The sequence below is a fragment of the Gymnodraco acuticeps genome, unplaced genomic scaffold (assembly GCF_902827175.1).
Source record: "Gymnodraco acuticeps unplaced genomic scaffold, fGymAcu1.1, whole genome shotgun sequence".
In the NCBI taxonomy this organism is placed as follows: Eukaryota; Metazoa; Chordata; class Actinopteri; order Perciformes; family Bathydraconidae; genus Gymnodraco; species Gymnodraco acuticeps.
Window position 1 is genome coordinate 290,418 of NW_022990692.1, and position 16,367 is coordinate 306,784.

At 41.9% G+C, this 16,367-nt stretch overlaps 1 protein-coding gene across 1 annotated transcript in view; it reads right to left on the minus strand.

The window, feature by feature from the left end:
• Positions 1 to 5,551: 5,551 nt before the first annotated feature.
• Positions 5,552 to 16,367, minus strand: part of gal3st3 (galactose-3-O-sulfotransferase 3) — a 29,784-nt gene continuing 18,968 nt past the window's right edge. The window contains exons 2-3 of the mRNA XM_034230457.1: positions 11,525 to 11,631; positions 5,552 to 10,609 (exon numbers count right to left, since the gene is read on the minus strand). Coding sequence (XP_034086348.1) covers positions 9,271 to 10,609; positions 11,525 to 11,607 — 1,422 coding nt within the window. The 5' untranslated portion in view covers positions 11,608 to 11,631 and the 3' untranslated portion in view covers positions 5,552 to 9,270. The remainder of the gene's footprint in view (positions 10,610 to 11,524; positions 11,632 to 16,367) is intronic.

Consider the following 16,367-nt stretch of genomic DNA (forward strand, 5'->3'; position numbering starts at 1 on the left):
TACACAACACATTCAGCACAGGGATGTACAGTGTCTCCGGAAATACACACTGTTCAGTTTGCTGCTTTAAAGCCACCATATAATCAGTTTGATGACGATATCAAGCAGGCTTCACTCTGCACAGAACAAAGCGTTTGTTTGTGTTATTTTAGATCACAGCTCCTGTGTGGGCATGGGGTCAGAGAGTGGTGCACTGCAGAGGGAAGCATGAGGCGGGCTTTGAACTGCAGTCCTGGGAGTCTCGGTAAACAAACAGGCCGTAGGTGGAGGAAAAAGCAACCGCCGGAGCCGCCGCAGGCTGATTACAATTATGGTTTGTGTGTTTTTTAAACCAGTGTATCCCTTCATCTTTGCAGATATGAAGGAGAGGATGTGTGTGCTCACAGTAGGTGTGTGTGATCGGCAATCAGTATCAAGAGAAGCACACAACACACAACTGACTTGAAAGCACAGGATTTTTTAATGCGTCTCATTTCTGATCTTTATCTTGCAGCTCATCGTCCATAATTACCTTTTCACTAGCAGGAACCACGCCACAACAATGTGACGTTTGTACGTTTATTGAAGTAACATGTGAATGATATGAGGGGGGTGAAGGGATGATCTGGGAGGACGAGCTATGGTCCGTGCAGTGGGAGACTCAGAGTGGGGGTTCCGTCTCCGGCATGATCTGCGTGGGCTGATTACGGGCCCCCCAGACGGTACCTGGAATTAAGGTGTTAGTATACGCGGTATATAAACATGCACCGTTTAAATATGAATGGTGTCGGGCAGAGGATGTGATGGATGTATCGCTCGGTGTGAGTCGGAAGGGGAACTGTATGGGTAGAAAGGGAGAGGGAGGGTGGGTTGAAAGGATGGAGACGAGCAGTGGCCGGAAGTTTTGCCGGATATAAATACTGGTGGCCGTGGTTCGAGGTGGAGTTTTAGGCGTGGCCATGCTCCTGAACCTATGTTAACATTTTAACCTCATTTTACTTCATTTCTGACCCTCATCCTGCAACTTGTCAGTCTTTGGGGGAGTCCAGTGAATAAAGATTACATTTGTTACTACATTATTCTAATGTGTGATAGAGATAACATAAGAGATAGTTCTGAGTAGTTTAAGGGGAATTATACTATTCTTCAGAGTCAGAACTAATAAATGTCTTAGTTAAGATTGTATGTATTTGGTGTTGTGACATTAGTTATGTCAAACAGCAATATAAGGCTATATTGGCTCAATTGGGATTGATTAAAATCTTAACAATAAAACAAATTGACGAGCCCAGTAGTGTTTTGTTGTCTGGTGTGTCACATCCTATGTCGAAAGCTAAATGAATGTAGTAGTAAATGGCAGTTATTGTAATGTGATTGTCCTTGAGGTCCTGTGATGACATGTGTTTGGCTAAGATTAGAAGTTGCCTGAAGTACCACCTCCAGAGAAAGTCAACATTTCAGCGAGTTCGGCCAAAAGCTGGCTCAGAACAATTCAAATAAAATCCCAAACCCTGACAAAAGCATGCGATATTTAATTAACTTCTCGTAGTACAAGAAGAGCCCACTCCCCTCCTCTTCACTCCTTTCTATCAACCTTTTCTCACTTCTGGCCTCGGTATTTGCATCCATCCCACAGACCCCCCTGTGATCTTCTTTAATTAAGGCGTTTGTGAATCTGCATGTCTGTGTGTGTCGCTGTGTGTGAGTCAAAGCACGGCACGCTACGCCTCTACGAGTGTGTGCTTGTGCTGTAGTATTTGTTCATTTCATGTTTATGCAAGGCAGATTTAGTTTCTCAGTTTTTCTCCCTGAGGCATGCCTCCACACACACACACACACCACGCACGCACGCACACACACACACACACACACACACACACACACACACACACACACACACACACACACACACACACACACACACACACACACACACACACACACAGTAGCCTAGAGAGTGAGGGATGGGTACTAATTAAGTCAGTCACAGAAATGAGACCTAACCTCCGCTCTCAACACACAGAATCAGAGTTGGGAAGATCCTCTCATCGCATTACTTCATTCACTCATCTGCCTACATCTTTATGTCTGAAAGGCTGCATTATATCCAGAGATAGATAAGGAATACGAGGGCTTGATGCTGAAATACACAAAATAAACTACAAATAATTATGTCACATTTCTTATGAAGCCATTACAATCAGTTCCTCTGATGCCTTTTTAGACTGCCAGCCAATGCTATACCACTATATAATATTGACAGTCATCATTTTTTAAATTCTTGCTCAAATCAAACCAGATATAATGTATGGGGCAAGCTATTTAGCATTCATTGCTAACGTAAAGTTAAGCTACCTTTTATTTCTTTTTATTCAGCTTCGAGGTTTATTCGCCTCACTACTCAAAGTTTAAATCACTCAATTACATAATTTCTGCATCAGATAACCCCTTGTCAAACTATAAATTCCTCCTATGTGGATGAAAGAGAGTGAAAGGAAGTACAAGATTCAATAGATTGGATGTCAGTGGCACCTCTGAGCCCAGCGGAGCGGTTATTCAGAGATGGGATGAGCGTGCATTATCCGGGATAAGCTGCTCCAACAGCCCACCCATCCAGCCTCCTGCGCTCCAGCATTGTTCCAACAAGCTGTGACTCACAAAAGGCAAAAATACATTAAAACCTTGCTGCTGCTGCTGCTGTGGGCCTCCTTGCTCTCTGTGACTCACAAAGCTGGACTACATTTAGCTCGCAGCATCCGTCCCCAACACAGCCTGACAAAAGAGAGAAAGAGGGCTGCGTGCATTCTCCAGCTGGTCTTAAAGCAGTGCAGAAAAACAGGGATAACAGGTAGAAATTAAAATATGAATGAATACATGACATAATGAAGAGACACGGCAAGTATTTGACATTTATAACAATGGGGTGGCACCTTTGTTTGATTTCAGTTCATAAGATTGGTCCCATGTATTTGAGAGAATGTCTAGATGACCTTTACTGTAAACTGTCTCAGATTATATACCTGAAAGTGATTTGTATTCATTTGTGAGAAAAGACAAGATGCAAATCTCTTGTTAAGTCCATCCCAAGTTTATCAAAGGGAAGACATTAAGGACAAGATTCAAGTTGTTCAAGTTTCAGAATGAGATTTCAAAGCCTCGTTCTCAAGTTTCAAAGTAAAATCAAGTGTTTACAGGGTGTCCAAGGCCTCCTTTCTGGATTGTATCAGACTTAAGGTCAAGTCTACAGATCGGCCTGTTTGATACGTCACTTGACACAGATCTATCTTGGCTCTATCAAAGCCTCAGATCAAAGTCAAGATTGTAGTCTTTCTGGTCTCTGAATAAGACATTAGCCAACACTAACGACACATTTAACTCAAAATGTAAACGAGAATTCAATTTAGTTGAATGGGAACATATAAGGTCTTTTGATCGTAGTCTCAAATCAAAATCAAATTGAATGGAGGGAGGCTGTGGCTCAGTGGGAAGTGTGCTGGACTTCGAATGAGGGGATAACAAGTTCGAGTCCCACTGCAGTCAGCAGGTCGTTGTGTCCCTGAGACACTTCACCCCAAATTGCTCCTGTGGGGATTGCCCACAGTACTGAATGTGTGTAAGTCGCTATGGATAAAAGCGTCTTAACAAATGACATGTAATGTAATGACCATCTGTATAACTCCTTGTGAAAGTGTAAAACATGTAACCCCTGTACTGTGATTATTTCTGCGGTATCAACAAGGGGACTCACAGAGCTGGAACACATAAATGCTTTGAATTCATTTCCTCCTCAAAGATGAAAGTGTGCTTGACATTTAAGGCCCAATCATCAAGGCAAAGCACTTGAGCTAAGCTATGGCAATTTACCCCGCGTTGCACTTGTGCATTTGAGAATGAATAATCCTATATATAAATATGTAGTTATGGAATTAATGAAATGCACTGTAGTGGTTTGTTTGTTGCATTGTTGGTGTTTGAGGCCTCATTTTGGTTTTGCATTGCGGGGGATTTGTTTGTTTTTGTCTGAGATGCCCTTATGTGCAGCTGTAAAAGCCTATTTATGCATTAACATGAGATGTAATGCGTGTGAGTGCACAGCTGGGGATTTGTTTGTGTTATTAGGGAGTCAAATGGCAAATTGTGAGTGCATGCAGAGTGAGTGGCTATTCTATTGCCCACCCCATTATTCTCTCTGACAATTTAGTAAGCTGTTTTCTGCGGCGGGAGGCTTTACTTTCACTTTGATGCTGTATTCATGTAACGCAGGATGGACAGCCACTTGCAAGTGTCCATGGCACAAAACAACTAGAGTGTTACCAATATGGCGACTGTGGCTCAGTGGATAAAGTGCTGGACTTCGACTCATGGGGTAGCAAGTTCGAGTACCGTGGCAGTCAGCATGTCGTTGTGTCCCTGGGCAAGACGCTTCACCCCAATTTGCTCCTGTGGGGATTGTCCACAGTACTGAATGTGTGCAAGTTGCTTAGGATAAAAGTGTCTAACAAATGACATGAAATGTAATAACAAGTCTGACTAAAATACTACATAATATGAAAACTTTGCTTTATTACTTTAGGAATGCATTTTGTGAACTTTCTAGATGCATATAAGACACCTTTGTGATGTTCGCCAGTTCTGACACACTGAAAGAGCAAAATAAAAGATTTGTAGTTGTTATTACAATGTGCAAAAAAGGTATACAAAAGGGCACAATATAAATTGTGGCTTGATATTGAGTAAGAACATGTTTTTATGAACCACACAGCTTCCGGTTTTCCACGACCCGACCGGAGAAAAAGACGTGCTGCATCAATGAAATTGATTTCAATTCATTCTGGGGGGGGAAATTGATATCTCTATACATTTTAAAGGAAATCCAGCCAATATTTGTGACAAATATGTGGAAGAATGACAAATCTACTTTAGGGGCACTAGCAAGGCTAAAACGTCAATAACCAACCACTTATATTAAATGACGTATTAAATATGGAATTGATTAAATGGTACAAACATTTACATACACTTAGGTGATTGCTACCTGGAATGTATCTGTACAGCACCACTATGATCATGCTCACAATTAGATCCATAATTAAATGAAAGATAAAAGCAAAAAGAGGCGGCTGCAAAGGTTTCAAAGGAAACATCGGTCAGAGGGCCGCATAACCGTATGTGCCACCATGGCAACAGCAGGTCATAATAACACAGGCAGAGGGGGCACAGCATCATGATTACTTCAATCACAGTCATATCAAACACACTAGTTTGCATTTTGTTATGTCCCTCGGAGAAGCAATGTGTTCATTCATTTAGGCAGGCGTGCCAGATAGAGGTAATTTTCAACGACTGATTGCAGCCTGAAAAGTCTGGTTTTGGTCTTCTGGGAAATAAAAAACTTTAAGAATCAGAATCCTAATTGAGCTAGTGTCACTGTGTGTTATGTATTGCTGATGAAGAGCATTTGTGTGTGTGTGTGTGTGTGTATTGCTCTAATATTCAGAATATTTCAAGTCAGTGCACATCTGAATACATCTGCATTGAAATGACAGAGACAATAACATGTCCACTCGCAGAGGAATTTAAATCATTCAAACTTTATTCGTCAGGTTCACCTTCCACCATTACAAAGATTTGGGGCCCCTAGCTCTGATTGTCTTTAGCCATTTTGTTCAGAGCCCAGTCCCCCACCTCTTCAAATCAATCACCAAAATCAGATCAAAATCTACCTCATTCTTCACAGTTCACAGATGAGTCCATAAACAGAGGATGGAAATAAAGGATGAGCAGATCAAAGCGGCAATGGAGGAAAAATACGGTCCAAGAATCATCAAGTATTAACGGTTTCTCTTTTACTTTCCTGCAACATAGAGGCTCAAAATATTGATCTGACAATACATGAAAGAAGTTTATTTTTCCAGTAAAAGGGAAAAAAAACGTTGTAATGTCAAAGCAGAGGTGGTAAATGTGAAGAGGATGAGATTTGAGAGAACTTTTTTTCACAGCTTCTCTGGCTTTTTTAAAAAGAATTATAGAAACACTTGAGACACGACAGCATGACCATTACTGAAACTCTCCCACAAGAAGAAGAACAGCCGGGCGAACAACTCGTACAGACAGCACTTAGAGAGACTCACAGCCACGGAGAGATGGATCATAAATGAACATTTCAGGCGAAATAAAAACATATTTTTCAGCTGGCTCCCAGTCAGACACAGAAGGAAATGTGTTTTCAAATACACATTTAGATCGTACAGTTTATTTGCCATTATTTTTCTACAAATGACTGCCAGAAAGTACCTGAACACAACCTTAGGATCACATTTTCTGCCCAAATCGTATCATATCAAATGAAAATACAGGACATTATAAAATAAATTATAGGAAGAAATACAGACAAAATCTGTAACATCGTGAAATAATCCAACAAAATTGTAATTCCAACAACATGTTAATTATTCTTATAATTCATACCCGAACATCACAGCTGCCTTTGCCCTGTTTGAAAATAAAAAACACAGTGGTAAAAAGTGGCGTTTTGAAATATTGCTATTCTAATAAAAGCTGTCTGTAAAACTGTGAAAATAGTTTAATCTAAATAAAACATTACATAATTGTATACATGAGGACTGTATTTATGCAAGCCATAACGTCTTATTCATTTATTTATTATTGCACAAATGCACAATGCTTAATGGTCGACAGAGAAACACATTCATTCTGTGTTTTCTTGTTATTTTACATAAAGTTGAAGCAATTCAGGAGTTTTACTTGAACCCAATTCTTTTCTATTACATGTAGCAGCTTTAAATCAAGCTAATTCAAATATAGTTGATAATTACCATCACCAAACGGATTTTATAAGGCTGGTGGTATTAGATATTATGAGTACTTCAATTGCCACCAAAGCCATTAAAAAGCCAAAATAAACAATGAATGAATCCCAAAATCCTCCCAACTATTACAAACACCGGTTCTTTTGTTAATCCTTAATACACCGCCTGACCCTGGAAATACTCAGCATGGAGTTAAATGTGCAATCATCCCCGGCAGAATATAGTCCCCAAAAAGCCTTATTATTGTTAAAGTAACAGCTCCTCAAAACTACATTTCACAGCAGCATAAACAAATAAAAATAATGAAAGCACATATTCCCGTCCCGTTTTTTAAGATTTACAGCAGGTTTCCAGGTTGACACAGAGACGTGAAAAAACACCTTTAAAGTGAGTATTTGCAGTGTATGTACCTATTACACATATATGAACACATTTCATAAACCGGTAAATAAATAAACAAGACTGCTGTGCATCTCGTGCTCTCAGAGCTGAGGTTCCACAGTAAGTTCAGATAAGCCCACTTTGAATTTAAATATTCACAGCCACTTCATAAAACAGTTTATCCTCGACTCAGGTTTGTTTTCCAACCGCTCCATTTTTTATTCCTGTCAGAGCAACAGTGGTTTGTGTTTTTCATTATTGTAACCTACAGGACGACACACTCAAACCACAGAAGCTTTGTGTGGTTGAACACTTACTGCTGAATGAAAGATTCATTTTAAAGCGACAACACCTGTTTCAATGTGTGGTTTTCCGGGAGTGGTCTTTGTAGTTTTGCATTATGTAAAACATATATAGAATGAATATTGTATATCATTGCCACATGCCTTGTTCCACCTCAGCTGCCTGAACGGAAAAGACTGACAAACAGAGGTTTTGTATCCAGTGACTCGTGACAATAATGGGACTCTTTCAATCCTGATAATAAATAACACATAGTTGTCATAAATGTCACACAAATGGTTTCATTTTGTTGCCATGCCAAATTGGCTGGCCTTGGGAACAAAATACAACATGAAGCAGAGAAAGCTGCTTCTTGTCTTACACACACACTCACAGAACATACACACAGACATCTTTTCCTCAGCCTCCCAGCTACTTAGCAGTGTGACCACATGAGGAGTAAAAGAAATTGAATGACACATTAAATATGAGCAGAATGGATTAAAAACGGATCAAAGCTGAGATAAGTGATGACATTTGAAGATCACAGCCAAACCAGCCGGCCCACCAGCCTTAAGAGGCTTTAAACACCCTACATCGATGCTTTCCCGAGTTCACAATGACTTTGGTCCTTGTATTCTAAATGAAAATGTACAGCCGTGTAACCCAAGAACAAAGCCATAGGAAGGCCATGAGAGGGGACGATTAAATATTCAAACACTGCGACCCACAGGCTTCAAGTCTTTGTCCTGTCCAGTTGTTTTTGCTTGTGCTGTGCGGGGTTGCTGGTATGTTATTAAATCCATGCCTTTCGTACGTGGCGCAGGCACAGAGATCTTATTGCAATAACGGCCAAGATTAAAAACAAAACCCCCACATCCAGAAACCTAGATAGTCTCTATGATGTGATCGCAGCTGGAGGTCAGAGGGAGACTTTAATCAAAGAAGAAGAAAAACAAAATATGTTCTCGCAACTCTCTGGAGGTTCTGCTCAACCAGAGGGTAGCAGCAGGGATGGGAGGATGGAGGATGAGGAGGATGCCTATGAGGTCAAAGGCCGAAGAGACAGTTCGTTCAGTCTCTGTAATGGATCCAGTCTTCACGTAATCTCTCCCTTTTTATCTATTTGGCTTTTTAACTCCCCTCCCTCCTTTGCCTTAGCGTCTACATTTTGTAAGAGAAGAAGAAGAAGAAGAGTTGTTGATTGTGCTGTTGTATTAACGGTTGGAGCTGATCTCGATGACTGTCTGGCCTCTTAAAAGGCTCTTAGGACGCCTGACAGCCGATCCCTTTATGTCATTATGGCTCTCTCAAGGACTTTAAGTGGCATATGTTAGGAGGAGAGAGCAAGGAATGAAAGCAAGTAACATGATGCTTTACCAGTGTGATACACACAATGCCTACTCTGTGCCTCACAATAGGCCCCAATATCGCCACTTCCCTATTGAGTCCCAGTCGCACATAACAGATTTTGCTTCAAATAACCACTTTCACCTAAAAAACTTGGTGTGCAACTGAGCCAGGTCCTTTAGTAGATTCCTCCTGCCCTCAAGTCCTAAGACTGTTTCACAGACCAGAGAGGGCACATATTCAAGTTCAAGTCCAGATATGTCTAACCCCCTTTTCCTCTGATGTTCCTCAGTTATTTTTATCCCAAACTCTGTCTGTACGGGACAGGAGAGACATTGACTCAAGAGCAACCCAGACTTTTTCCAACAACCCCACCAACCAGGTCCCATTGTCTCAAGCTTCAGGATGGGTAGGACAATGCAGTCTTTTGGGCACTATATTCCAGTCTCTATTTTTCAGTCTGCGAGGCCTGGGTTTGTGCCGATCGAGGCCCTATCTTTGCGGTCCGGCCTTGAGTTCCTGCAGCGGGCTTTGAGGTGGAGGTGGACCGAGTCCCTGAGGCAGGGCCTGGGGCCGCGGGGGGAGGTTGACTGCGTTGCACTTGAGGATGCCGAGGCAGGACTGTGCGTATAGGCTGCTGGATGGGATGTGTCTGCTGCTGAGGCCGGAGCTGGTAGCTTCGACGGTAGCGCAGTGATTGAGAACGTAGAAGCACCCGTGTGTACTGGACCTCTGGCATGATGAGCTTGAGGCAAAGCTCCTGGGCTTGACTCGAGAACCCATTGCTGAGATTTACCGGGAGGTCGTAGCCAACAATGTCAACTTTCCCACTAGGCTGCCAAGGGCGGAGATCCTTGTTTTTGATCTGTGCTGCCGATCGGAGAAGCGGCATGCGCCCTCCGAAGCAGCTTCTCATTAAGCTCTCCTGAGCCCGCCGGAGGAGTCGCACCTCCCTCGCCACACAAGCTGGACCCAGAACCGATAGTTGGCGCCACAATGAGGCGTTGAAGTGGTCGTACAGACGTGCATCTAAGGAGTTCCAGGCACGGACCTTTGAAGGAAGGCCCGGCGTCAGGCTCCGCTTTGAGCTTGGCGTCCGCATGTTGAGTTTAACATACAGAATATCATCCAGATCCCAAGAGAGGAGATGTCGTAGGAGAACCAGCGACTCGTCAAAGTACTCAGCAATCATCACCAGGGAGAAGACTCTGTCCACCTCTGCCACAAAGCCCCGTGCATACGTCTCATCTTTCGCTGGGCGGTCCTTGTCTCCGCCCAAGTCGAAGGTCAAGGTGTTGCGTGCGTACATGGAGTCCTTCTCATCTGGTCGGTAGTATTTCCAGGGCTCCTCCAAGAAAGCCTCAAGGGATCCGTTGGGAACCCTCTTGAAGCTCTGACAGTACTGGTTGTAGTAACTGAACAAAGACTCGAACATGGATCCTGGCTCTCTCAGGATCGTGATATAGATTGTGTCATTGGGCATCAGCCGCTGCAGCTCAGCCTTGTTGAAGCGCATATGGCTGGTTATGATGTTTGGCGGTAGCGTGTGCGGGTGGACAAAGCGGGAGGTGAAGGAGCGCGGGTAGCAGAACTGGTGGCCGCAGGCCTGCACGGGCAGCGCCGCCGTGAGGTTGTTGCGCTCTGCGAAGCGGAAAAGCAGGTTCTGCATGGTGGTGCTGGCCGTTTTGTGGGTCTTGAGGAAGACCACATTGGTGTGCTTTGGTTTAAGGCCTGGGGCAGGGTGGGAACGAAGGGCAGGACAACCGATGTGGAAGGCTCCCATGGTCCTAGAGACAGAAAAAGAGAGTGTATTAATTTATTTGAGGCTTCATTGCAACAGGCCATTGAGTGTTAGTGTAAGGGACTAAGGTGTATGACTGTAATCTAGTAATATTCAGTGCACATGCTGAAAATAGAAACTAAGAGAAAGAATAATTATGAGGTATGTTGGAATTGTTTGTACTGCATGCGTTCTTTACCTATTCAATATTTCCCAAGAGTATGTCATTATGATAATGATTTTAGTCCTGTACTCTAAGGAAAATATCCGCATCTGCAAGTGATCTTGAAAAGTCACTTAAGGGCCTGACATAAAACTTCATCCTTTGCATCTTCTTATTCCCAATATAGTGGGGTAACAACAACACAAAGATGTGTTAGGAGTCCCAGTGTAGCCAAATTCTAATCAGGATGAATATTCATGATACAATTTTACCATAGGAAATGTGCTGAATCTGACAACACAAAAAAGCCCAATCACACGTCCATATTGGGTGCATGCACACTGAAAACTCTCACACTAGTATTCCCTGAACAACACAGAACTAAAGTGTGGGATATTTAAAAGCTGTGGAAACAATGTGTGAAAAGTATAGAGACTAAGGGCAGAGCAATAACAGAGACTCCAAAGATGGCAATGTGAAAATGATTTTATTAGCAAAACGTTAAGTTGAAAAGGGTACAAAGGGGCTGTCAGAGATCTATGATCTCACTACTTTTATAATTGGTCCCTCGACCACTTTGGCAGTGCATCGGCACTCAAACCCTCCATATCTGAGAATTATAATAAGACAGTCCTGCTATTAATTTGCCTTGAAAAGACAGACATCTTCATGGTAATTAGCACCGTCTGAACTTACAGACAGATAGAGGGTATATAATGTGAGCGTTTGCATATGTGAGGGCGTGTTTCAATCACTCACCAGCTCAAGTGGCCCCCATGGTGCAGCAGGAGACTGACGGTGCTGATGGCGACGAAGACCAGGAAAATCTTCTTCTGCGACATCTCTCTCTCTGCTTCACTGGGACTGCGGGAGAAGAGAGCGATCATGAGTTAAGGCAGAGAAGGAGAAGGAGGTGTAATGAGAAAGCGAAAATGAGCATGAGGTGGAACAAGAACGGCGGTAAAAATAGGCCACGGGGAATTAGGGAAAATGAGAGGGGGGTTTAGAGTGAGAAAAAGATGAAAGGTAGCAGAAATGAGGAGTGAAAGGACAGGAAGAAAAGGGAAATGAACATGGTAAGGGGGATTTACTCTGCAAATAATGGCTGGGATCCATTAGCAAAGGGTAGCGAGGCCTGGCTTTTGTCACTCTAATAATGTGCTGGATGATACCTTCATTACCTTCCACAGCTGTAATAGTCACAATCACAGTTACACCTTTTTATACTCAAACCGTGGACAGATGGGCAGGTACATTAGGTCCTGTCAGTAATGAGGGACATGCACATGAGAAAAACTAACAGCACTTCACAGTGAGAGCGCCCCGTGTCACTTGACCCGCCACGACGAGATGGAACCTGGGAAGGAGTCCAAGCCTCTCTCGGGGGCACCTCACTTGCATAACAACGGCCGACGTCTGTCTCCTTGATTACACTGTCCTGTTAGCGTCCATGCACATGCCAACAGCCACGATAGCCAACGTTTTTGTTACTCAAAGCAACATGCATACGCCAATTGGTGTATTTTTTGTATACGAATCATGGTAGGGGAGCATGAGCGCATCGATTTGCCACTTAAGTAAATGGGACCATTAAGGGTTTGCTGCACAGGGAGGGACATTTCATATTGGTGTTTTGACCAAGATTCATGCTACTTGCTTTCAAATCAAATAGAACTGAAGCATATTGCTAAGTCTACTACTAATTAAAAAGATGCCTGTTATAGTTTCTTTAAGCGCCAAAGATGATTTATTCTAATTGCTTTATTGTTGTTTTAGAGTCTCAAACCTCAACATATTAAAAGAATAGTGATACAAAACCTTACATTTGGGAATCTGGAAAAAGCTAAGTTACACATTCTTTATAATGACTTAAGTTATTTAACCAATGACGTAAATAGCTTGCTAAAACTTAATTTCAATTTGTAATGACATGATAGGACATGAAAAACTAAACAACTGTGTTGAAGAGAAGTGAGCCCCAGGTTCTAAGCACAATCAAGATGTTTCCCAAAGACTAATTAAGCATTCAACAAAACTGACAGCTGACCTTGAGTTGAGTTGTGGGAGATTAAGAGAGAAAACTGACGTAATTGTTTTCCAATCCCAAAACAGCTGGGATTGCGATGCTTTGCTGGTTGTGCTCAGCAGGAATGTGTGTTGACACATATGTGTGCAGACACACACAGATGCACCAAAACACTAAGCCTCTATTAAACATGCACTCACACTAATTGATGCACAGATTGCTGCAGACACGGTTTGGTTGTTTTTTGGCTAGTTCATCTTTTGTTGTTGTCAATACAGAATGTCCTCTGCCGGCTTCATAATTGGAACACAATCGCATCGTATATTTATCTTCATAATAAAAGGAAGTTGAGTTGTCATCGTCCAAATTGATTAAAGACTGAGGGATGAAAAGACTCCGGAAGAACAAACAGTGATGCAGTATCTAGCCAAGTAGAATCCATTTCATTATTTCCTTTATTCCAAAAATGTTTAATCCTACAGTCAAAATCCCAAGTATTTAATCTGCAGAGAACAAAATCGCAAAGAAAAATCTGCCAATCTTCACATTTTTGGGGGTATTTTGCTTTTTAACTTACAAAAACAATCAGTCAATTGCAGGAAACTGTTACCAAGAAAACTGGAAAGACATCAAAGCAAGAGACAGGAAATTCAGACGGCCATTTGACTAATTGTCCATATCAGACTAATTTTAGAAATATAAAAAGCTCACCCAGCAGGGCTTATTCTCCCAATAGGCGCGTTCACACCGCAGTACTTTTCCCACTTTAGTTCCGATATAGTTCCGAAATGTTGCGTTCACACCAACAAAATCTGGAACTAAAATTAGTTAATGAGAACCATTTTACCCCCTGCTAGAGAGCAGGGACTTTCGTGGGAGAAAAAGGTTCAAAAAGTTTTGTGAAGCCGCCATTTTATTATCCTTGCGTTAGCATTATTAGCATTAGCATGATGAGGAGGTGTCGGCGTTCTGGCGATTTACTCGGAAGGCTTCAATAGAAGCTGCTGGGAGTCCCAGCAGCTTCTATTGAAGTCTGTCCCTAACTCCGGGGACTTCCGGCCGGGGACATCGGGTGGCAGTATACGCCGTGAAGTTCTTTGCGGCCTGCCAGTAAACCCAAAGCAGAAGAAGAAGAAGAAGTGCCGTCAGCGGCTTCATTTGCCTAATCCTCCCCCAGGGATTTATTCCGGTGTGAACGCGATTTGTACTTAGTTCATGAGAACTAAAGAGTTCTCATGAACTAAATTCTCATGAACCTTTGTGGGAAAAGTACTGCGGTGTGAAAGCGGCTAATGTGTCTTTTTATATGTAGCACGCTAATATTCTGCAACAACAAGTCTTGCAAGACTTGGCACAAAGAAACTCACGGCACTTTCAATGTTGGGAAAAGGTTCCTTGGTACTATTAATAAATAAAACGTTCTGTCAAAAACATGTTGTTTACATCGGTCTGGTTTTGTCTGAGCACAGCCTGAGCAGTAGGAGATATTAGTGTTTTCCTCCCTTAAGAAGAAGCCAATATATCTTGTACAGAATGAAAAACAACCCCCAGTCACTCGAAAATTGCCTGAGCTGGATAATCCATCGCATTAAACATGACATTTTAATGTGGATCTGCCACGGTACGCGTTTTATATTTTTTGCAGCGTGCCCGAGTCGACTGTTTTCATAATGTGTGCCCTCAACACTTCACCCTCTCATTATTTGTAATCACTTGACACAAGAGGAGGAGATGAAATGATGTAATCTCTGGAAAACATTTCACCTGAGCAACTTTATTTTTGGATCCTTTTGTATTGGCAAGAAAAATCCCCAAAAGCCCTGAAAATGTGTTCTCACTGAAATACAATATGATAGGTGAAGTTGTTGTGTAAAAAAATAAAGATGAAATTCACTCTATTTGGCCAAAATCTCTATGAAAAGTACAAGTAACTTTGTGGGGCTGTTTGTTATGCTAAATGCTAATTTTAGCATGCAAAAGGCTCAGAAAAATGTAGCTAACACGGTGATGCTAAGCAAATACAATGCTAACCATGTTTATCGTCATAGATTAGCATATTAGCATGCTAATCTTTGCTAAATAGTATTAAACAAGTATAGCGTCAGGCTAATAGGATTAGTTTTGAGCATATGTGGTCATGAACAAATGTATCTGTCGAGGTTTTACATTACATTACATTACATTACATTACATTACATTTTATCCAAAGCGACTTACAATAAGTGCGTTCGACCAACACAATACAAACTTGAAGAAAACAGAATCATATAAGTACATCAGGTTTCATAGAGCAAAAACATTTCAAGTGCTACTCAACTGGCTTTAGATAAGCCAGTCCTTTATTAGTATATAAGTGCTTTGTTAATAGTTCTATCGCTCGTTTTAGGATGTGTCCTCCTCCGCAAACCATTAAAGTCTAAACTAAATATTTGTTTTGCGACAATATTTAATAGGATCATTTTAATAATTATATACTCAACAAGTCAGCAAATTACCTGAGTTTATTCCACAATTATTTTACAATGATATAGAAAATTGCATGCAGAAAAGTGGCTATAACTTTTGCGATAAAGAACATAACATTTTGAAGACCCTTTTTGGTTATCAAGTGATGGAAATTGTAATAAAAAGTTTGTATTCTACCATCACAGCGACATAAAGCCCCTGCATATGTACGTCTATCCCTTCTAGTGGAAGTGGAGCAGGATGAACTTTTCCTCACTATCCCAAGAAATGTCACCTTTTCCAGCTCGGTCAATTACATTTAGTTACACTGGCCTCCTCGGCTGGAGGTTCGGTTGCATCTGCATAGGAAAATGTCACTGCAATATCTGTCTTACATTTTAATGAAAATCCTTCCTGATTCAGTGAGTAGTGGGAGCAAAATGAATGCAGAGATGCAGACGGCTGTTTCTTATCGTAAGAGGATCTGGTTTGTAGTCTTGAGTGTGTGTGTGTGTGTGTGTGTGTGTGTGTGTGTGTGTGTGTGTGTGTGTGTGTGTGTGTGTGTGTGTGTGTGTGTGTGTGTGTGTGTGTGGGGGGGGGGGGATGGAGGTGGATCATGTGTCACAGAGAGTTAATAAGAAAGGGATTTAAGTGGCTTTCAGCAGACAGACTCGTCCTCTCCCCTTCATCCACCCTCATCTTCGCCTCCCTTCACCTCCTCCCCCTCTCCTCTCGCCCCTCCAACACTCTGGCCTCTTTAATTAAAAAGGTCTGATTAGGTTTCTCTTACGGTCGCTGCAGATATGAAAGCAGAGTGAGAGCACACCTGATCCCCCTGTAAGCGGACAATGATTTAGACAGACGATATGGACAGGAGAGAGGATACCTTATCTTATTTGTGTATTGATTTAATGATTAAATGAGGGATTATCAACAAGCAGGTGTGTATTGCAAAGGTTTTCAACACAAAGCGCGTAGGTGAAAAACTAATCCTTTAACGCGGATCCCAGAGTGGATTATCTGTTTTACATTGTAGTCACTCGGCAAGGATTTTAAATGAGAGCATTCGCTGGTTTTTTATTAAATGTTTTAAATAATAATTATAGGAGGCTAACGTGTAGGATGGTGGAA